This window comes from Hylobates moloch, unplaced genomic scaffold, assembly GCF_009828535.3.
Source record: "Hylobates moloch isolate HMO894 unplaced genomic scaffold, HMol_V3 SCAFFOLD_7, whole genome shotgun sequence".
Lineage (NCBI taxonomy): Eukaryota > Metazoa > Chordata > Mammalia > Primates > Hylobatidae > Hylobates > Hylobates moloch.
Window position 1 is genome coordinate 10,669,323 of NW_026652282.1, and position 23,225 is coordinate 10,692,547.

General features: G+C 42.2%; 1 protein-coding gene across 3 annotated transcripts in view; it reads right to left on the bottom strand.

The window, feature by feature from the left end:
- The window catches only part of GPM6B (glycoprotein M6B), a 166,788-nt gene extending 145,748 nt beyond the window's left edge, over positions 1-21,040 (bottom strand). For all 3 annotated transcript variants that reach the window (XM_032756589.2, XM_032756592.2, XM_032756586.2), the window contains exon 1: positions 20,864-21,040. In XM_032756589.2, coding sequence (XP_032612480.1) covers positions 20,864-20,867 — 4 coding nt within the window. In that variant the 5' untranslated portion in view covers positions 20,868-21,040. The remainder of the gene's footprint in view (positions 1-20,863) is intronic.
- Positions 21,041-23,225: the final 2,185 nt, after the last annotated feature.

Sequence of the window (23,225 nt, forward strand, 5' to 3'; positions counted from 1 at the left end):
AATTTGCTACATTCAGAAAATGCCCTTTCAAAAAGGCCAGATTCTTCCCAACTGAATACGTTTCAGCAGGATGTTCACTTGCAAAAGTAGCGACATTTAGATATAACTAAAATCTGAAAATTGTTAATACAGTCATTAAGACAGCCAGCTACTATGTAAAAGAAAAGAGAAATGCATGTTACATACTTATATGTGGTAGAAATGTGGACCAGTATTAGGACTATCCTGTCACCAGAAGAAAATGCATTTTTGAACACAATAAAAATTGCTATTGTTTTGCTTATAACCCTTATAATTTTTCTGCCCACCAAGGACTGTCTTATTCGTCACTGTAGCCCCTGCACTTGCAACTGCACTTGGGCAATGAATGTGCACAATGAAAGTTGGGAAGCTGGCTAGGAAAGCAAGCCATGCCTCAAATAATGCCTTTGATGGTATCAACAAAAGCAGCAACATCACAGCAAATAACTACCTTGGTCATTAAGAGCTTGGGCTTCAGCTATGGCAGTCTTATTTTTCCTGAGGCATCACTGTAGCTGACTATGACAATCACAAAATGGTAGATCTTTTCTGTAGCATTTATAGAGACAGTTCCTCATGGGAATGAAAGCACAGAAAACTCCCAGTTACCTGGGAAAGATGATATATAGTTGGGCAAATTTTCCTTTCTTTCTCACTTATTGTATTAGCCCATTCTCACACTGTTGTAAAGAAATACCCGAGATTGGGTAATTTATTTAAAAAAGAAGTTTAACTGGCTCATGGTTCTGCAGGCTCTACAGAAAGCATGATGCTGGCATCTGCTTGGCTTCTGGGGAGGCCTCGGGAAACTTACAATCATGGCAGAAGACAGAGGGGAAGCAGGCACGTCACATTGCCAGAGCAAGAGCAAGAGAGAGAGTGGGAAGGTGCCAAACACTTTTAAAAGATCAGAGCTCATGAGAACTCACTATCAGGAGGACAGTACCAAGGCAGATGGTGCTAAACCATTCATGACAAATCCACTCCCACAATCCTTCCACCAGGCAGCATTGCCAATGCTGGGGATTACATTTCCATATGAGATTTGGGCGGGGATACACATCCAAACTGTATCACTTAACCTCTTAACTCCCTTCATTTCCTTATTTGGAGAAATCTCTTCAACTTTAGGGAAGGGTCAATTGAGGCCAAAGTTTTCATCAGAGATTTCAAATATCGTTATACCAGTACAACAGACATCACAAAGAGGGATTAGGCAAACAGTCTGGAGGTGGGGTGGAAGGTAAGAAGAAGAGAGTTTCCTAACTGGCCAATATGTAGCTCTATGACTTTTGTTTAATATTTTCAAGAACACACACCTGCTTTCAAATACAAAGATAATACTACAATAAACAGGGTTCTGGTTTCTTGCTGTTTCATATTAGGATGAACTCAATTCTGGGAAACCAAGGTATGCATTTCTACATTCTTAATTTCACCCTCAAAGACCAACATTTTTATTTTAAATAATGTTCATGAATATTTAACAGTTTTACATAAACAATGAAAAAATAAGACTTTCAAACAACCTGTAGTATGTGAGATTATATTGAATTTTTCTCACAAAGATGTTAAAGATGCACCAACTGAAAATTTATAATAAGATAGAGATCCAAATATATTTAGGAATAAGTAAACTGTATAAACATAAGCACCTGACATTGAATAATTATCTGGAAATGACATTTTTACTGACTTCAACTAAATATACGGGTAAAAACTTTCCTGCAAATATCTATCAATTTTATACACCTATATTTAGTTACTGAGAAGCATTTATTAAATATAAATTAAATGACAGACTGAACATAACTGAGAATTTCTCCCATGTCATCCTTAACAATTACCCAAACAGGAATACCATATGCCTGCAGAAAAGAGAACACACAGAAATCAATACTTACAGAGGAGAGAAACTGGGGGATGAGTCTTTGCTTCTACAAAGGAGGTTAAAGGACAGCATCCTCTGGCTCTTAAGTATTTCGCAGAGAAACCCCAGGTCTAGGGACAGAGAAACCTAAAGCCAGAGTCCTTTGAAGACTGGTCAGAATGAGACTATAGCTACATCTGCAAAGTTTCAGAAGAAAAAGAGGCCAGGCGCAGTTGCTCAAGCCTGTAATCCCAACACTTTGGGAGGCCGAGGCAGGTGGACCACTTGAGTTCAGGAGTTCAAGACCAGCCCGGCCAACATGGTGAAACCCCATCTCTATTAAAAATACAAAACTAGCCAGGTGTGGTGGCACACATCTATAATCCCAGCTAGCTACTTGGGAGGCTGAGGCAGGAGAATCACTTGAACTCAGGAGGCGGAGGTTGCAGTGAGCCAAGATTGGGCCACTGCACTCTAGCCTGGGCAACAGAGTAAGACTCTGTCTCAAAAACAAAAAAAGAAAGAAAAATAGGCATTTTATTTGTCCTACTTCAGTATCAGCCTGGAAATGGCCCTGGTAGGGGTGATGGGGTTGTAGTTAGATCACTACCTTCTTCTATTAGAACCACATGAAAATGCTGTATTTGTACACCACAAAGGGTCAAATATTGTCTATTTCATAATCTGAACCTAACATCTTCACCAAGGAATGCGAAAGCCAGGGAAACACGATACGTAAACCAGCCATTGTACTATTCATTAGCAGCTCTTAGAAGAAAATAAAAAGATTAAACCTATTGCTTGAAATTAATGGGTAAGGCCGGGTGCAGTGGCTCACACCTGTAATCCCAGCACTTTGGGAGGCCGAGGCAGGCAGATCACAAGGTCAGGAGATAGAGACCATCCTGGCTAACACGGTGAAACTCCATCTCTACTAAAAATACAAAAAATTAGCCGGGCGTGGTGGCGGGTGCCTGTAGTCCCAGCTACTCGGGAGGCTGAGGCAGGAGAATGGCATGAACCCGGGAGGCAGAGCTTGCAGTGAGCCAAGATCGCGCCACTATACTCCAGCCTGGGCGATAGAGCAAGACTCCGTCTCAAAAAAAAATAAAAAGGAAGAAATTAATGGGTAAATGAAAAAAATAGTTTACTTCAATGTTTTATGCTGTCTTCTTTTGTTACATGAATATTTGAGAGTTTGCTAGAAAGAGGCTTAAATAGAAACTTTCAAGTACTATTTTCCAAAGCTAATTACAATTCAGTTTTATGTCATATATGCTATCATCATTTATGTTTCATTATCATAAAGAATGCCTTGTAAGAGTTTAATGAATATCAACTGACTTACACAAGTAGGCCCACATCAGCAACAGTAATGAATGAAAACCAGGACTACGTCTGTCTGCATCAGGAAAAGATTTGTCCTGAAAGATGCCCTTCAGAAAGCACCTCCTGAACTGGGCAACTCCTATCTATACCTGGGTCTCTTTATTTGCTGTCTAGAATTTTTTGCCTTATTCCAGCCCAAATCCCAAACCTTCCTACAGGTTATATGTTTCAAAGGTTTGCAATGATGGTCTTACACTACTTTAGTAGAGGAGTGGGGCTTAGCCCACAGGGGTTCTTGGCTTTGCCCAGGGAAGATTTCAAGGGCTAGCCAGAGGTAGAGGAAAAAATAGCTTTATTGAAGAGGAGATGTTACAGCTCTGTAACGCTCCTGTAGAGCAAGGCTACCCCATAGCCAGAGAGTAGCAGCTCAGAGCAGTTTTGCAATCACATTTATAAACCTCCCCCCCCTTTTTTTTTTAGACAGAGTCTTACTCTGTCGACCAGGCTGGAGTGCCGTGGCGCAATCTCAGCTTACTGCGACCTCCACCTCCCGAGTTCAAGCAGCAATTCTCCTGCCTCAGCCTCCTAAGTAGCTGGGATTACAGGCGTGCGCCACTATGCCCAGCTAATTTTTGTATTTTTAGTAGAGACGGGGTTTCACCATGTTGGTCAGGCTGGTCTCAAACTCCTGACCTCGTGATCCGCCCGCCTCAGCCTCCCAAAGTGCTGGGACTACAGGCGTGAGCCACCATGCCTGGCCTATACCCACTTTTAATAATATGGAGGTTAAGGGGTATTACATGCAGAAATTTCTAGGGAAGGGGTAGTACCTTTTAGGTCATCAGGTCATTGCCATGTAAAGGGGAGGTAACGCCCAGGTGTTGCCATGGCAATGGTAAGCTGACATGGCACACTAGTGGGCATGTCTTACAGAAAGCTGCTTCCACCCTGGCCCTGTTTTACCTAGTCCTCAATTTGGTCCAGCATCTGAGACTGTCTCTGGAGTCGAGTCCTGCTTCCTACCTCACTTCAAAAGCTCAGTCTGCCTTAGTGTTTCTTAACCTCAGCACTCTTGACATTTGGGGCCTGATAACTCTTTGTTGAGGAGAGGCTGTCCTGTGTACTATAGAATGGTTAGCAGCAACCCTGGCCTCCACCCACTAGATGCCAGGAGCACCTCCCCATCCTCCGAATCTGTAACAACCAACAAGGTCTCCAGACATTGCCAACTGTCCCTTGAGGGGGACAGAATCTACCCTAGTTGAGAACCATGAGTCTAACTGACAAACTCTTCTTGAGGCAAAAAGAACCTCGCTGTTGCTTCTTAAGGAATCTGAAGTCTCAATTTCTCCCCAGTCCTTGACTTTCCAAACATTACCTGTAGGTACATGAGGGAGAGACTGCCAGGCAGAAAGCCCAACGCCTTCAAGCCTCCAACCAGGTCGACCTTTCGAATCAACAGCCCACTCTATGTCACAGCTACTTCACGTATGAGTTTTTCTTTTTAATGATATGTCACTTGTCATGTTGGGCTGAGGAAACTGCAATTCAATCACAGAGTAGAAATACCACCACTTTTACTCAAATCCCTAAATGCTAAAATAAGATAAAAAATAAAAAGAAACTTCACTTTCACATCCAAATTTAGACTTCAATTTTAAACTCTAGAGTTTCTACATTCAGAGACCACCCCTAAGACAGAAACATACGACAAAAGAAGTTAATTTTAAAAAGGGATTTTTATGCCTGAGGCCTTTCAGGATTACACAAACCTAAGTGTAGCTGGCCGGGGGCGGTGGCTCACACCTGTAATCCCAGCACTTTGTGAGGCCCAGGCGGGCAGATCGCCTGAGGTCAGGAGTTTGAGACCAGCCTGGCTAACATGGTGAAACCCCATTTCTACTAAAAATACAAAAAATTAGCCTGGTGTGGTGGCACGCACCTGTAATCTTAGCTACTTGGGAGGCTGAGGCAGGAGAATAGCTTGAACCCAGGAGGCAGAGGTTGCAATAAGCTGAGATCGTGCCATTGCACTCCAGCTTGGACAACAAGAGTGAAACTCCGTCTCAGAAAAAAAAAAAAAAAAAAAAAACCTAAGCGTACCTAAGTGTGCTGGCTAGTGGGGGATACTGCTGCGCAGGGACAGCAGGTGACATGTAGAAAATGTCCGGCAGTCCAGTTTGGTTGTAGCCATCAGCAGCAGCCAGGGAATGGCAGCACCCTGTGAAAAATCACATTTCCAAAGAGATGTTTTAGGAGAATCTACATTTGTGATTTTTGTTGCCCTTAAATAAAAAAACATTTGAGGCCTTGTTGAGGAATAAGAATATTTCTGTGAAGTGATGGCTAACAGCCACACATATAATCTCATTTGACGGCTGAATAAACTGCTTTCCGGAATAAATCAAGCTCTTGCTATACAGCCCAAGTGCTGGCCTCTTCTTCGCAGGGTGAGCAGCTATGTAAAATATGCCAGGAGAAGTTTTCCATTAAATGTCTTAGGGAAACTAGGTAATCTTGAATCGACCAAGGAAATTTCATTATCATGAATAACATCTCCAAACATGGAAGTAACGTTTGAACAGAAGAGCTCCAATTAAATCTTTTCTGGGTTACTTTAGCTGCATCGCTCTAAGATAATAAAAACTGGCCATTTTTCTTTCTCTTTCAACCAAGAATGTGCATCTTGAATGTAAACTTGGTCTCTGTAATGGTGCACATCGGGTCATATTTTTCTTATAGAAGAAATCTGCATTTTAACATATTAAGGATTTTTATTTTCTTATGTTATGATATGGTGAAGGTTGGTTTAAGTAAAAATATCTCATTTCACTTTAGTTCACCCTCCAAGGCTCCTCCCAGGCATTTTACCTTCACTGAGTGGCATTGTGGGTCCTCCACCTATGTTTTATCCATAACGTTTTCCACATGGGATCGTGACAGGTGTTATCTTGTTGACTATCCTCACTGAAGGCAGAGTGCCTTGAGGGCAGAAACTGTTACACGTCATCACTAGCCAACACAGAGTACAATTGCTACACAGCAGACTCATCTGCATATAACGTTAATTCACCTGCATGGGACCAAATCACTCACCGGGTGTGAAAATCATGACTTAACCATCCTTCTATTACAAGCTTAGCACTCAGTCTAATAAGTATTTGGTGAATGGATAAAATCGATCCTTTATTTTTTATTTTTTATTCTTTTTTGAGACAAGGTCTCACTCTGTCGCCCAGGCTGGAGTGCAGTAGCACAATCGTGGCTCACTGCAGCCTTGATCTACTAGGCTCAAGCAATCCTCTCACCTCAGCCTCCTGAGTAACTGGGACTAAAGGTGCGTATCACCAGCCAGGCTAATTTTTTAAATTTAGTTTAATAGAAACAGGGCCTCACCATGTTTCCTAAGCTGGTCTCAAACTGCTAGGCTCAAGCGATCCTCCCACCTCGGCCTCTCAAAGTGCTGGGATTAGGAGTGAATCGCCATGCCCGGCCACAACCACCTTCAATGGAAGGATATTCTAATATCTAACTCAAACTCTATTTCCTCTTTTCTTGTATTCTGCATAAATATCTAAACAACAGGATCCCATCTTCAGGACTCCTGTGGACTTTGATGAGGTCCCTTCTTAGCTAAATTGGGAACTCTATCACTGTTTGGAAGTTTTAACATTCAACACGTGACTCCCAGGACTCATGGGCTCCCTGCTCTTGGAGAAAATATCAGGTAAGCAAAATTAATTTTGGTATGTTAGCCACTAGCTTTGTCTTCCATTGGCAAACAGATTTTATTCTTGAATTAGTAGAACTGATTTGACTTCTCATTCTGCATCAGTATGACAATGAAATCAATATCCTTCATGAAAACACTACTAGTTGGAAAATACAGCACAAGCAAGCAGCTAAAACTCAGCTTAGAAACTGAGTTTTCCCTCAGTGATGATGGATTCTGTTCTCTTCCAGGAAGAGATGAAATTCTATTCAAAGGATGCATAAGCACATGATGCATCCCATACGTTTGCTACTCAGCAGGTTCTGGGACATAGTCACAGAGCTACCATATACAGCTCTTATGACCAGGCTGGTATGTGATAACTCAGAATCAGCTTCCCTTCACAGTTTCTATGCTAATCTGAACAAGTTTGTCCATCCAGCTGGACTTTCAAAAGTCACAGGTCTATGGAAGGGAACCACGGCATTGCATGGAATTAGATTTAACCCTAATTGCTTTACTTTTTTTATTTTTTAGAAACACAGTGTCATTCTGTCACCCAGGCTGGAGTACAATGGCATGTTCATAGTTCACTGTAACCTCAAAGTCCTCAGCTCAAGCAATCCTCCCACCTCTGTTTCCCAAGTAGCTGGAACTACAGGCAGGCGCCACCATGTCTGGCTGTTTTGTTTTTTGTGTTTTTTTTTTGTAGAGATGGGGTCTCTCTATGTTGTTCAAACTCCTGGCCCCAAGTGATCCTCCTGCCTTGGCCTCCCAAAGCCCTGGGATTACCTTACATTTTACCTTTAAACAATGCCACCAAAACTATGAGGGACCTTGAAATAAAATTTTTAAAGGTATGCAAAAACATTATCTTGGGGTACAAAAGAAAATCTAAATGTATGAAGAGATATACCATATTCACAAATGAAAGACTTAATATAGTAAATACATTGACTATCATGAAATTATTCTGGCCAGGCGCCGTGGCTCACGCCTTTAATCCCAGCACTTTGGGAGATTGAGGCAGGTGGATCACGAGGTCAGGAGATCGAGACCATCCCGGCTAACCCCAGCTCTACTAAAAATACAAAAACATTAGCCAGGCGTGGTGGCGGGCGCCTGTAGTCCCAGCTACTTGGGAGGCTGAGGCAGGAGAATGGCGTGAACCCGGGAGGCGGAGCTTGCAGTGAGCCCAGATTGCGCCGCTGCACTCCAGCCTGGGTGACACAGAGCGAGACTCGGTCTCAAAAAAAAAAAAAAAAAAAAAAGCAGAGGATCAAGAAGAGGTCACTTTTAAAGAAGAGCAAAAGGGGAAAATTTCTCCTAAGAAATAGCCAGGCTTATTATAAATCTATAGTAATGAAGACAGTGTAATAATAGCACAGAGATACCAAAACAGACCAAGGAACAGAATGAAGTCCACAGATGTACTCACACATATAGTAAGGAAGTACAGATATAGATATTATCAGGGGGAAAGAGTGACTTATTAAGTGCATGGTATTTCTGTATAGGAAATAAACAATTTTTAAAAATAGCTTTCTATCTAAAACTATACCAAAAAAGCAGAATCCCAATAGAATAAAGGCTGAAAAGTGAAAAGCGTGATTTTAGAAAAACTTTCTTTTAGAAAATACTGAGGATTAGAAGAACATTTTCATGACTTTGGGGATAGAAACAATTTTAAAACAAGGCAAAGATAAAAAGCACAAGTCATAAAAAATTAAAGGTAAAGATAATTAGGATGTTATTATAATAAAAAAGATTTAGTACAACAAGAGATGTATTCAACAAAGTTAAAAGATAAGCCATAGAGAAGAAGATGATATTGAAAACACATTTTAACTAAGGATTAGTATACAGAAGGCATAAAGAACTAGTACAAATCAAGACAAATACAAATAAAGATCTAAATGGAAGAGAAAACCCCAATGGCCAATAACCTACACAAAACTTTCAACCTCTCTAGAGAAATTCAATATAAAAAAAAAAAAAATGAAATACCACTTCATACCTATCAGATATTTGAAAAAATAAACAATGTGACAATAGCAAATGCTGGTAAAGATAGAGAAGCTGGAATGCTCATTCACTCCTGGTGAGAGTATAAATTGATACCACCACTTGAGAAGCAGTGGTAACACCATACGATTTAAAGCTAGTTCGGTGTGGTGACAAAGCATTCATTTTGCTGACCGCATCATTTTCTCTGGTTAACAAAGTTCCTCACTGAAGGAACACAGGCAAAGTATTATTGTCTAAGTCCAAACAAACGAGAAGAAAAGTCAACTGGCAAACCACAATTTCCTATGTTGTTCCATTTTCAAGATGAAAACCAGAAATCATCCTAGGCCTTTGGGCCTTTGTCCACACCTCTATACCATCTGGAACATCCACTAGCCAAAGATTCACTAACTCCTGTTAATTCAAACAATTCCTAAAATTTCACCTTCTACAGGAGACTAATTGGGAGGAGGCAGGCCTCAACATCTATTACATCCTTAAGTCCTGAAGTTAGCAAGCATTCACCTTGATCAAATCCTGAATAGGTATGCAACACCTACAGCTTTGTCTTCATTCACAACTCCTCAAAATGTACTTTCCATTTCTGAAGGGGATAATGGGGACACTTTATTTTTGTAATCTCTCCAGCTGTATACATGTTTTCATGTATCTATCTCATCTTTCATCAAGGATTTTCAAAGTCCTTCTCACAGCTGCTGTGTCAATGCTTTCCACTTAAAATAGAGGGTAGGAACCAATGATATGTGTACTTCCTAGTACGGTTCTACACACAAAAGCATTTAATAAATGCTTTTAACCATAATGATTTAGAAGCAGATCTCTTTTCCAGACAGAAAACATCCTTCTGTTTCAAAATAATGTTATCAAATGTGGAGCAAGACACACCAGACTCAAGAGTTCATACTGTATTATTCCATTTACATAAAGTGCAAAGCTCTGCTGACAGAAATTAGAGGTGATTAGCCTTGATTGGGTATATCTGTAAGGCAGCCTGAGGAGGCTTCTAAGGGGCTGGTAATGTTTTGCTTATTAATCTAACTGCTGGTTACATTTAGAAAAACTTATTAAGCTGTACACTTATGATTTGCCCACTTTTCGTGTATACATATTATACTTCAATAACAATTTTTAATGATTTTATAATATTTGTGCCTCTTACAAAACATCTAAAAATATTTGTGACATCATATAATAGAGCTCAAAACAGTTTTTAGTAAACAGGTACAGTGGCTTTGCAAAATGGTAATAATTCATAGGATGGAAATTCATCCCTTTAAGGTCCCAAATTCTTTTTAATTACCATGGAAACTGTCAGAATATGCCAAATGAGAAAACAAAAAGGAAAATATAAAGTACTGTATCAAATTACGTTATCTTAAGAGCTTGACTTACATTGCTAATTACATTTCCATTCTTTGCCCATTGTGTGAAGGAACAGATGCCTAAATTTAAGCACCCATCTTAAAATCCACCATTTAAACATTCTTTTCACGAAGACACTGTGAAACATTTCTAAATCTAAAACAGTGACCCAATGCACATACAATATAGCAGGTTTTCTAGACTCCTTCTGACCCTTGCTTCCAATGTTCTTGTTCTTTTTACGCTGGAACTATTTTGCAAGTATGGTCAGATGTCTCAGAAAACACTGACTTACAGTCTCCATTTGCAGGGAGGAGTCTAGGTTGTGGGGGCTGGGATGTAGGAATGGCAGAGATCAATGGCTATAGAAAACGGATCTCTAAACAAGGGGGAAATCAGTCCTTTCTCTTCCAACTCTTGCATCTCTCAAACACATGAACAAAGGTAATGAAGACATGACTAAGGACGGAACGTGCAGGAAGGTTGCCTTAAGGGCTTAATCTGGGTAGATTTGATTACAGCTAAGAAGATGAATTCTAAATTTGGAAAGGCCATCAAGGTAACTAAGGATGTGACTAGATCCTTCATGTCTTTCCACTTAACGAGGAGAACAAAAGATTATGAAAACTATTTTACTAAGCAAAAGGATCTTCACAGATTCAGTCCTTTCTGAGATAAGGTGCACTAATCATTAGAACAAGTTACCAAGGAAAGCCAGGCACACTATTTCCCCAGGAGGTTGGCCTCATTATCGAGATGGTTTAGGCACCATTTTACTCCAAGGAAGAATGACTTAGGTGGTCTGCAAAGCTCCCCATTATATCTCCAGATTCTCTGACGACGTAAGAAAAAGATTAAAAAAAAATTTAAAAATTCCTTCAACTAATAAAAAACAAGCATTCCTTTTGGAAGGAAAAACCTTTTAAACAAGAAATCCTCCCATTCTGCAAATGTGCTCAACCAAGTTCTCAACAATGCTACTATTCAGATTTTATGATATTGTGAGAAACAAAAGGTTTTCAATCCCTCTTACCCTTTAAGTAGTGGTTCTCAATATGGTGCTCCCTTCCTCCCTCCCTGGGTTATCTGGCAATGTCTGGAGACATTTTTGGTTGTTACAGAGGACTGCTACAACATGTAGTATGTAGAGAACACAGATGCTGCAAAACACTCTACAATGCGCAGGACAGCCCTCATACTCCCCCAACAAAGAATCATCCAGCCCAAAATGTCAATAGTGCTGAGGTTGAGAAACCCTGCTCTCAAAGTATACTTAAAAGGGAAGATAAAAGGACTTCTTTTATTTTAGTATCTATCTCCAGTTGGTCCAAAGAAGAAAATAGAATTTAACAGTCCTACAAAAACTAAACAAATAAATACCCAAGAAAATACTAAGCTCAACTCAAGATCTACTCTAACTCAAGATTGTTTATAATAGATCTTGTTATACCAAGTTCAAATATACTGAATTATATACAGCCATTAAGAGTAAAATTCCAAAGATCATGTTTAAATACTTTTTCTTTTGGCAGATTTTATTGTTTTCTAACCAAGTAAGCAATTCTTACTTTTAGATACTTAAATTCTATTTTTGATTACTAGAAAATGTACTTCTTTTTCATGAAGTGGTCAACTTACCTATCAGATATAATTATTACATGTAAGTATCAAGCTATTAAAATAAATTTTAGAAATATTGATCAAGAAAAATAATGAGAATACCAATTACCTACATCACTAGAAATGAACAAGGGAGGCCAGGCACGGTGGCTCACACCTATAATTCCAGCACTTTGGGAGGCCGAGGCAGGTGGATCACGAGGTCAGGAGATCGAGACCACCCTGGCTAACACGGTGAAACCCCGTCTCTACTAAAAATACAAAAAATTAGCCAGGTGTGGTGGTGGGCACCTGTAGTCCCAGCTACTCGAGAGACTGAGGCAGGAGAATGGCATGAACCCGGGAGGTGAAGCTTGCAGTAAGCCGAGATCGTGCCACTGCACTCCAGCCTAGGCAGCAGAGCGAGAATCCGTCTCAAAAAAAAAAAAAAGAAATGAACAAGGGAACATCACTACAGATCCTATAGATAACAGGATTAAACAGATAATACAAAATATTATGAACAACTTTATGCCAACAAATAACTTAGATAAAATGGACAAAGCCCTTGAAAACCACAATTTACCAAAATTGAAACAAAGAGAAAGTCTGAATATTCCTCTGCTAAAGAAATACACTTCATAACTTAAACATTTCTACAAAGAAAACGCCAGACCCAACTGGCTTCACTGGTAAATTCTTGCAAATATTTAAGAAAAAAAAGATGGCTGGGCACAGTGGCTTACACCTGTAATCCCAGCACTTTGGGAGGCTGAGGCGGGCAGATCACCTGAGGTCAGTAGCTCAAGACCAGCCTGGCCAACATGGTGAAATCTGTATCTACTAAAAATACAAAAATGAGCCAGGCATGGTGGTGTATACCTGTAATCCCAGTTACTTTGGAGGCTGAGACAGGAGAATCACTTGGACCCAAGAGGTTGAGGTTGCAGTGAGCTCAGATTGCACCATTGCACTTCAGCCTGGGTGACAGAACTAGACTGTCTCAAAAAAACAAAAACAATACAACAACAACAACAACAAATCCCACTTTTAAAATTAATAATCCATCACGCCTGTAATCCCAGCACTTTGGGAGGCCAAGGCAGGCGGATCACAAGGTCAGGCTAACATGGTGAAACCCCATCTCTACTAAAAATACAAAAAATTAGCCGGGCGTGGTGGTGGGCGCCTGTAGTCCCAGCTACTCTGGAGGCTGAGGCGAGAAAATGGCGTGAACCCAGGAGGCAGAGCTTGCAGTAAGCCGAGATTGCACCACTGCACTCCAGCAAAAAAAAAAAAAAAAAAAAAAAAGAAAAGAAAAGAAACAAAAAAAGAAAAAAAGTAAATAAAATTAATAATCGAGTAAATAAATAGACATGGAAGTTGGTTCTGTTCCAATCCTCAACCCCTCTGGAGTCACACCAAAGATCACCCCAATATCTTTCCATCCCAGAAAGCTAATACTTCCCTTCCTTCTCTCGTTCAAGAGGGATGAGACAATGGACTACATTTAAAACATTTTTGTAAGATTCATTTATATGTGTCCATTTGTAATTAACTAAAATTCATTACTCCCATCTGGCTTTCAGTTCCCTGACCAAATCGTATTTCCTACTCTCTCCCATACCTACTCTCTGCTATGGCCAGGCCAGTTTCTTCAGAATTCCCCCAACAAACCTTGCTCACTCCTACCTATCTTTCATGGGTTATCCTAATCCCTTCCACCCTTCTCAACACTCCTCAAATCTAAGTCTCCACTGGAAACTTCATATAAGCCACAAGGTTTTACCTTTATCAGAACTCTTTCTAAACTTTTATCTGGAATTTTATAGTTAGACCCAAATGATTCTCTCAGTGGGTTTCTTTTATCCCCTTGGGGAGACTGTCATTTCCCTCCAGCTGCCATGTGCCTGCTTAAAATCCCTTCCTGATTCTCTGTGACCAACAGGGCAATGACCAAGTTACTTCCTGGTACTTTACAATCTGGCCTCAGCTCTCCCCACTCCCCTACACTGAGGCCATTCCCAACTCAACATACCCACACAGCAGCCTCTGCCACTGCTCCTGCTTTTACACATTTGTATCCAAGGGCCTGGACCATCCTCTCCCAGACACCTGGACACCCTGACCCCCATCTTCCTGCTCATCCTTGAAGACTCTCAGATTTAAAGTAACTGCCTCCCTAGGGAATCCCTCTTTGAAATACCACCTCCCCCCTTTTTTCCTCAGACAGATATTTTTCCTACAGGATCTCGTACTTTTATTATAGCTGTTTATCTGCCTTTCAGAAATGACTGTGGTTACTTGAGAACAGAGTCTTGTTTATTTTTTGCTTCAAGACTTAGCGCAGTACTTGGCTCATCTGAACAGGACTCTGTGAATGCTTGCTGAGTGAGCAGCTGTCCAATATTCCCCTGAGAGCCCCATGGTGATGGACATGTGACAGGAATTCAAAGGCTTAGAGACTGGCACATGCTAGTTGCATGATATTGTGGTAGGTACTTGTTTAACCCCTAATACACATGGTGAGGATGGAAACACAAAGCTGCCATTGCCTTTTAATCCTCAGGGCAATAATGAGTTTCACGGAAACAAAGCCTTCAACTCCAATCTTTCCAGAACTTCAAAAACCTGACGAGAAGGAAGTACTTTTCACCAGAGAAAGAAAAGTATTTTATAGCAGCAGAAGAAAAAAAGCTCAAGGCAAAAAAAAAGCTAATGAAAGAACATCCAAACTGCTCTTTCAATTGTTTTTGTGTCTGTATGCCTGGCAGCAATCAAATTACTTCTAAAGCAACTTCAAGCTCCAAAATTGTTATTCTGTGATAAAAGTATTAATATTATTAAAGAACAATAATTTATGTAATTTACTCTATTTAATTTAGCATAGTTTACCAGAGTTTGCAGTACATCAATGTTAATTTAAATACCTTGAAATCTATAATTTTAATGTTGATAGACCTTAATAAAATGCATATGAATCCTCATTTTTAAACAAATATTTGTGGAACACCTACAATATGCCAATCATTCCAATGAACACCGGGTTATAACAATGAATAAAACGATTGGCCGGGCGTGGTGGCTCACGCTTGTAATCCCAGCACTTTGGGAGGCCGAGGCGGGCGGATCACGAGGTCAGGAGATCGAGACCACGGTGAAACCCCATCTCTACTAAAAATACAAAAAAATTAGCCGGGCGTGGTGGTGGGCGCCTGTAGTCCCAGCTACTCGGCGAGGCTGAGGCAGGAGAATGGCGTGAACCCGGGAGGCGGAGCTTGCAGTGAGCCGAGATTGCGCCACTGCACTCCAGCCTGGGCGACAGAGCGAGACTCCGTCTCAAAAAAAAAAAAAAGATTTCTGCTCTTGACAAATTTGGTATTTGAACAGAAAGGAGCATATTAAAAACACTAACAAGCCACCCATCGTGTTAAAATTATTAAATGGATGATGATGGCTCAAAATATACCAGATGCTCTCTTACCAATGTTTACCTAAAGGACCCCACCCATTTACCCCATATCCTCCATTCTTTTTCTAAACCATACTGATCACTGTCCAGTACTTGGGTTGTAGGCTCTTTTGCAATGTATCTATGTACTGCTTCTCCCCCGAGTAGTGTACTTAAGAAGAGTCAGTGGTGTGTGTTCCCAAACCTGTTTACGCCAGTTGTACTTGTTACTAGAATTATGAAACTTAATTCAATATTACATAAACTAATAAAATAGGAGTGCCAAAAGAGAGAGTTTTTTCCTTTCTTTGAAAACCAGGTTGATTACTTTGGAGAGTCTTAACAAAAATGAGTCACTTGAGAAAATAGTTGCAAAAGTAAGTACGGGCAAGTTTAAAGGTTTAAGGGGAGTGGGGTAGGTGATATAAAGGGATTCTGCCCAGAGATTGGTTCCCAATGCCTTTAGGTTTTCATTCTACTTTAATGTAAGAATCTGAAGCTGAAAATCAGAAGCCAATGAATTTTGGCTGTGATTTAATGTAAGAAAGGCTTATAGGAACTCCAATCAGGTCCTTGCACTCAAAGCAAAGGCCTTGACTCTACAATAAAATATCAGCAAATTAATGTTTAAAGTTAAACAAAATGTTTAGGCTACATATGTGGCACGTTTTATGATTCATCCCTTTGGCATTTTCAATAAACCATCCAGCTGCTTGGTCCTGGATGTAGCAGATAAGGGTTTTCTCCAAGAAGCCCCTGGAGAAGCCAGGTGGTTTGGTCAACAGCTTTTGGTAGAGCAAAAATATAATAAAGAATTAATGACTTCTTGTTTGTCACAAACGGTACTCCGTGGTATTCGACTATGAGGTTTACTCAAAATGTCGGTTTGTGTCCCGATATTAAAAGGGAGCTCTCTCCAAGATCCAAGGGTGGGCTCCTTACTAGATCTTTAGACTCAGAGGGAGGGAAGCTAGCATATTCTGGGATCACTTCCTGCCCAGTTATTCAGCAGGATTCCATTCCTTTTTATCTCCCACTGCATCTGAATTCCTGAGCAAGCTTCCAGAACCAAGCATTGCATGTATGGGTCTTCAGCGTGCTTCTTTCTGAGTGCAGCCTCTGAGGGTGGCTTGAGCCTGGATGTCGGGGAAGAAAGGGATTTAAGGAGAAGAGGTCAGGAGAAGCCAAAGCTGGAAGTGTTAGAGGGAGAACATTATAGCTTCCTCCACCAGTTCCCTTGGAGGAGAGCCAATCATACTGGAAGCATGCACATCGAAGATGCCAGCATTTAACCCAACTATAGATGACACTTCTGATGCTGGCTTCATGCATTCAAGTAGTGTTTAGACCATCAGGGAGCTGTTTTCTCATGTTTTTCAAGCATAACATTACTCTCTCATTTCTTTTTTCTAAATTACATATTGGTTGACCTGTAAAGACCCAAAGAAATAATTTCATCAAATTCTTTTATTTTATAGTAAACTAAAATTAAGAAGAGAAAATGATTTACCCAAGATCACACAGCAAACTAGTGGGCAAGCTGGGGCAGGCACCAGGGCCTCTCTGCTTAACAGCCTTCTTTGCTTCCTGGCTCCAGGAACCAGGAGCATGAGCACCCCCTGGGAGCTTGTTACAAATGCAGAAACTCAGGCCCCACCCAGGCCCACGGAATCAGACACTGCTTTTTTAACAAGATCGCTAGATGATCTGTACACATATTAAAAAGAACTGCTCTAGACCAAAATTTTTTTTTTTTTTTTTTTAAGACGGAGTCTCGTTCTGTTGCCCAGGCTGGAGGTGCAGTGGCGCAATCTCAGCTCACTGCAAGCTCCGCCTCCCAGGTTTATGCCATTCTCCTGCCGCAGCCTCCCAAGTAGCTGGGACTACAGGCGCCCACCACCGCGCCCAGCTAATTTTTTGTATTTTTATTAGAGATGGGGTTTCACCGTGTTAGCCAGGATGGTCTGGATCTCCTGACCTTGTGATCCGCCCGCCTCGGCCTCCCAAAGTGCTGGGATTACAGGTGTGAGCCACCGCGCCCAGCCTAGACCAAAATTTTTAAAATGCTATTTAGTGAAATTATTGACATTTAAATACATAATCCTTATAAGAACTTCCTTACCACAAAATGGGTTGAAACAATTATTTCAATATTTTGTTGTATCTGATCATTTTGTATGCAGTTTCCATTTAAAATTATAGGCAACTGGCCACTCACAGTGGCTCACGCCTGTAATCCCAGCACTTTGGGAAGCAGAGGAGGGAGGATCACTTGAGGCCAGGAGTTTGAGACCAGTTTGGGCACCATAGCAATGCCCTATCGCTACAAAAAAAAAAAAAAAATTGTAAAGCTTAGTCGGGCATGGTGACACACGCCTGTAGTCCCAGCTACTTGGGAGGCTGAGGTGGGACGACTGCTTCAGCCCAGGAGTTCCAGGCCACAGTGAGTTGTTACATCAGGCCACTGCAGTACAGCATGGACAGAGTGAGACCCTGTCTCCAAAAGATAAATAAATAAAAATTTAAAAAGTACAGGCAAAGAAACAAAATCAGCATTTCTCTCTGGATACATAAGCCATATTAAAGCAGCTTGGATATTCCACAAATGCCTTATAAGAGGTTATTACATGGAATTCACTTAATTGCTATGCCTTCAGGCCTATGAACAAGGTAACAGAATCAAAATTCTGTTGGGCAATGCAAGTTCCTATCAGATAAAACCAGAGTTCACACTGAAGGGTGTGTGTGTCCATGTGTTGTGTGTGTGCACTCTCACTCACCTTCACAATATGTGCAGCCAAACATGGAACCCTTCAGCCAGAGAAATAATTAGTTTCAACACACTCATTTAGGTAGCATACTGCATACACAATACAGCAGCATCTCATTGTGCAAAACAACCAAAGTTACTGAACAGTCAAATACACTTCAAACATCAATTGGCTCATTCCATTTACCTGAACCCTCCAGAAGGGGCAAATCCATAGAGACAGAAAGTAGGTTAGTGGTTGCCAGGGGCTGGGGGGAGAAGAGAATGAGGAGTGACTGCTAAATGGGTACAAGATTTCTTTTTGGGGTTGATGACAATGTTCTAACATTAGATAGTAGCGATGGCTGCACAAATCTGAATATACTAAAGACCACTGACTTGTATACTTAAACGTGTGAATTGTATGATATGTGAATTACATCTTAAGGCTATAAAAAAACTGGCTTAACAATTAAAAACCCATGTTTTCTTTCAAGATGTAATGAAAAGTGAAATTATACATATCACCACTACTCATTATTTTATTTTTAGGTTAAAGATTGTAAATACCTTAAAATTTGAGTCTGAAAGGACTTATTTCTACACACCTCATTTATTTTACCAGTAAATTAACTGATCCTGGTTAAGGAACTAATTGTATTAAGAACCAAAGTCCCGACTTAATGGGCCAATGGTCAGAATTTTCCCAACGTTAAATCATTTCAATTAAGATATTCATAAGAGGATGTACGGTAATTAAATACATCTGGAAAAATAAAACCAGTTCATGGCCCCGTGGTGTATTTACTAAGAGTCTACCAAAGAAAATCAGTATGTTTCCTTTTTTACATGAAGGGAACTTTCTTTTTAATGTAAAAACTAAAACCAAAACCAAGGATACTGCCAGAACCGGTGAAGTATGCACAAATTAACATAAATTGGCAACTGAAATGTGGAGCCAACAATTGTCCAAAACACAAAGTACTTCCTTAAGAATAGGTCTCTGGCTCGGGCCTTTGCTTCATGAGAACTGCACCCAACTCCACACCTATTTAAAAATGAGGCCCACCCTACCCCTAAATCAGCCCAAAGTATTGTGAAAGCTATTCTGAAGAAGGTCCCCGTGTGATAATTCCACGTACAAATCCAAACGCCTAGCGTTAAATTAAAATAACGATTTCAGAAAAAGTAGTTGATGCTTTCCTCAATACCACACTTGTTCGTAACTGTAACATCTTTGGTGGCAATTATCACCAAAGTGATCACAGGCTGAGTAGCAGTCATCCTCTGAGCCTCATTTTGTGTACGAGCCTCATTTAAAACGGAGGTTGAATGGTTTGACTGCTCACATGGGGGACATTAAGAGAAGTAGGAACCTGAGTTACAGGCCACTCGATTCTGCCCTTTCTAGAAGGATCTTATGCTAGTTCTCGCCTAACTTTTTAGAAAGAAATTTTCCTGTTGGATTTGGTGGGCCTTACCTCCTTTCATATTTTGATCACCTAGTAATTTTAAAAATGTAAACTAGAAAATTATTTGAGCTTCCTTTGAAATGCAAAAAAGTGCCCCCTTTACTCCTCACCAAAATTTTAATCAGTACAAAATTATCGCCCCCCCACACACAATTAATAGCAGAGATAATGTGAAAGAGGGGGATAAATGATTAGGGGAAGGAGAGGAGCGGGCAAGCAATTCCCAAGCCCTCACCATTAACTCGCAATGGTTAAACCCACTGACGTCCTCGTTAGGAATGCTCTTCATAGTCTTTGTGGCTTGTGGCTGGAGTCTGTCACTAGAGAAAGATAACGGAGCAGGAAGAGAAAAACCCTTTCCCAAGCACAGCTGTCACACGTTTTCAGGAGTGCTGCGGAATGAGGTTGATTTCCACAGCACCCTTTACGAGTTTTCCTCCCAATACAGAGTCCCCACTTAAAGACATGTTGCTGACGGCAGCATTTCAGGGTGTTAGGAAGTGACAAAAAGAATCCTACAGCCGCCTTACACCAGCCTCAGGCCAGGTTGGAGATTTCAGATTTTCACCCTCCGGAGCTGAGCCTTTTGCCGTTGCTAGTCGTTCCCCCGTTGCATTGGAACCCGCTCAGCACACCGTCTCCACCTGCGCCCGGGCCGCATTTTGATAGTTGGAACAAGGGACAAAGAGGAGAGACTCAACCTCTATCCCATGCTGTCCCTCTCTCCTGCCACTTTCCTGGTTTCAAGGGTCATGGTTTCTAAATGAGCTCCCGGAAGACCCCAGGCTTGGGGAACCGGGTGTTTGTTTCGCGCGGGCTTAAGGAGAACAGAACCACGGCGGGGCGGGGCGGGGCAGGACTGGACTGGGAGCTCGGGCGACAGGGAGAGCGTCCCGGGAAACAGGCAAGAAGCTACTCTCTACTGGCCCCTTAAAATAAAGCACTAGCCCGGGACGCGCCGTCTGTTCTCTCTGCAACCCCTCCCGGGGACCTAGCTCTTAGGCTCCCGCGAGCCGCACGTGCGGGGGTGCAGCCTGGGCGCAGCCGGAGCGGGGACCTCCCCTCCCCAGGATACAACAGGGAGGTGCACCTGGGCGTTCCGGACACCTGCGCCGCGCCCCTCCCACCTCCAGCGTCCCGGCTTCGTCGCGGAGGTGGCCGAGGAGGCACCACCTGAGCGGGGGAGGGGCGGGACCCTCGGAAGGGCGCGCCCTCCCGGGGCGGGGGCGCGAGACCGTGGCCGTGGCGCGGAGCCAGCGCGCTCGCTTACCCATGGCTGGAGACTGGCGGGAGGGGTGCGGGCTGCGGGCGTTCGGGCTCCCCGGGGACGGGCAGAGCCGGTGGCACAAGTTTGCAGGTCTCGCGGGCACGTGCGCTGACCGGGCTCCTGCGGGCTGCGCTGCGCTGCGCGGGGCTGGCCGCTGGCTCCTAGCTCCCGGCCGGGGTGGGAGCGCGGCGCGGCTCCGCCTGCACTGGGGGCCGGCCGCGCGGAGAGGGGCCCTGACGTCAGCGCCGGGGGCTTTGTGCGCCCGGAGCTAGGGCCCGATTGGGGGCAGCGGGCGCGCGGAGTCTGCAGGCAAAGCTCGCGGCTTCCTCTGGGACCCCCGGGCGAGCGCCGAGGGGCGCGGGAACCGGAAAAGCCAGCGAGGGGGATGGGTAGAGAGGGGGGTGGGCTTCTAGGATCGCGGAGGCGGCGATCCGCGTCCCAGATGAAAACTATTATGGCCGGGGAAGGTTAGGGGGAGCGGGGGGCTTTGAGGTCTTAGCCACACCCATTGTATAGATAAAGAAACTGAGGCCCGGGACACTGGACTAAGGACACTTAGTACTTAACAGCGTTGTCTCAATCCACAGTCTCAGTTCCTTTTGTTCAGATACGAGTCGTTACTTAATTCAGTGGTCTCAACCCTGGCTGCAGAGGAGAAACCAGCTGGGGAGCTTCTGGAAACCGGATTTCATCATGGCCTCTGCGGGTGGGACCCAGGCATCCGTGCTTTAAAAGCTCCCCAGGTGATTCCAATGTGCATCCAAGGTTGCGAAACATTGACATAAGTAACTTGTCGGTGGCTAATGACTTAGAAAGACACAGGTAGCACCCTCCAATCTAGAGTGGTGCCAGATTTGCTGGTGTCCGTTATCACCCCTCTTGATTCCTGGAAGTCCACCCCTGGAAGGCTCTTGGAGACTTTGCAGGCTCGCTCCAGTCAACCATTTCTCCCGCTGCTCAGGCCTCGCGCTTGAGCCTTTAAGTGAATTAAATGGTTTAACAGTGTACAGGGCTTAAATTCCTTCTGTCTCCTTAGAGAAGAATTTTCCTGTCTCCAAAGGTATTAGAAGAGTTATGAGACTCTTGCAGTTTTTGTAGGACTAACGCTCTCTGTGACATTTCTGAGCCTGATGTTCCCCCCTGATATTTTTTGTTGTGTTCTTTTATTGTTCTGAAAATACATCATGTTATTTGAACAGAGGGTTACATAAACAGTGACAATAGATAGTACACTTAAGGGACATTTAAGCCAAAAGAGAGGCTTTAGGACTGAGAAAGGGTGGAGGAGGCAAACATTTCATCTATTGAAATTTATTGGATTAGGAAAGATTTTATCAAGGCAGAGCTCTAGAAAGCCTAATAATATTTTACATGAAAGGACAGAGATTTGTGCTAGGCGGATCAGTGGCTCATTTTCGCAATCCCACGGTAATAGTCATTTCTAACCAATCTTCATGCAGTAATAAAACAACAGGGAGCTCATAGGTATAACTTGTCCTCCTGTTAAGAGGAAGTAATCCACTTGCGCCATTCCGGAGTGCAAGTGTATGTAGGAATCCAACAATAACTGAGGCTGCTTGTAAGGGAGAGAAAGACAAAGGCGGACTGGGTGAGAGCAATGAAGAATTCATGCTAAGTCCTAGTTGAGGGAAGGATGATTTTGGTCGGTTCCTAAATCTTGAGGGTTTCCTAGGAGACCCTGAAAACAACAGAAGGGAACTCGGGCATGACCATCTGAAATAGTACTTTGGCAAGACATGACCTTAATGAGCCTCTCTGGAACGAAGAACTCTAAGGTTTTGTGTACTGAGATGAAAGTAAACTCTTTGGTCTACTTTCTGTCATTCCCTAGAAGTCTTAGTTTTTTGTCTTTTTTTTTTGTCTTTTTTTTTTTTTTTCCCAAAGAAAAGAAAGAACAGCTGTCTAAATATTGGAGCTAGCCACAATGGATGCTGTGATAAAAACTGAGTTCTAACAATTGTGTATACAATGTCAGGGGAAAGCCACATTTTAACAGAAAAATTTCCTCACTTTGTAAGTATCATGGATTGATTTCAACAAGCAATTGTCCCTAAAACCCTTAAGAAAAAAAATAGCATTTGGGAAATTAGTGAAGGCTACTATAGACGATACAGATGATGGCTAGTAAGTATATTTCATTTCACTATCATTCAAAGAAATGCTATCTTAAAATAATAAGCCATTTTTCTCAAGTAACTGAAATCTTTAAAAATTAAAGCAAGACTACACCTGCAGGTGGGTGAGTCAATTGGTTGAGCCTTTCTGGAAAGCCATTTGGCTGTACTACCAAGAGAATTAAAAATATTCACAGCCTCTGACCTAATAATCCCTCTTCTGGGACTCT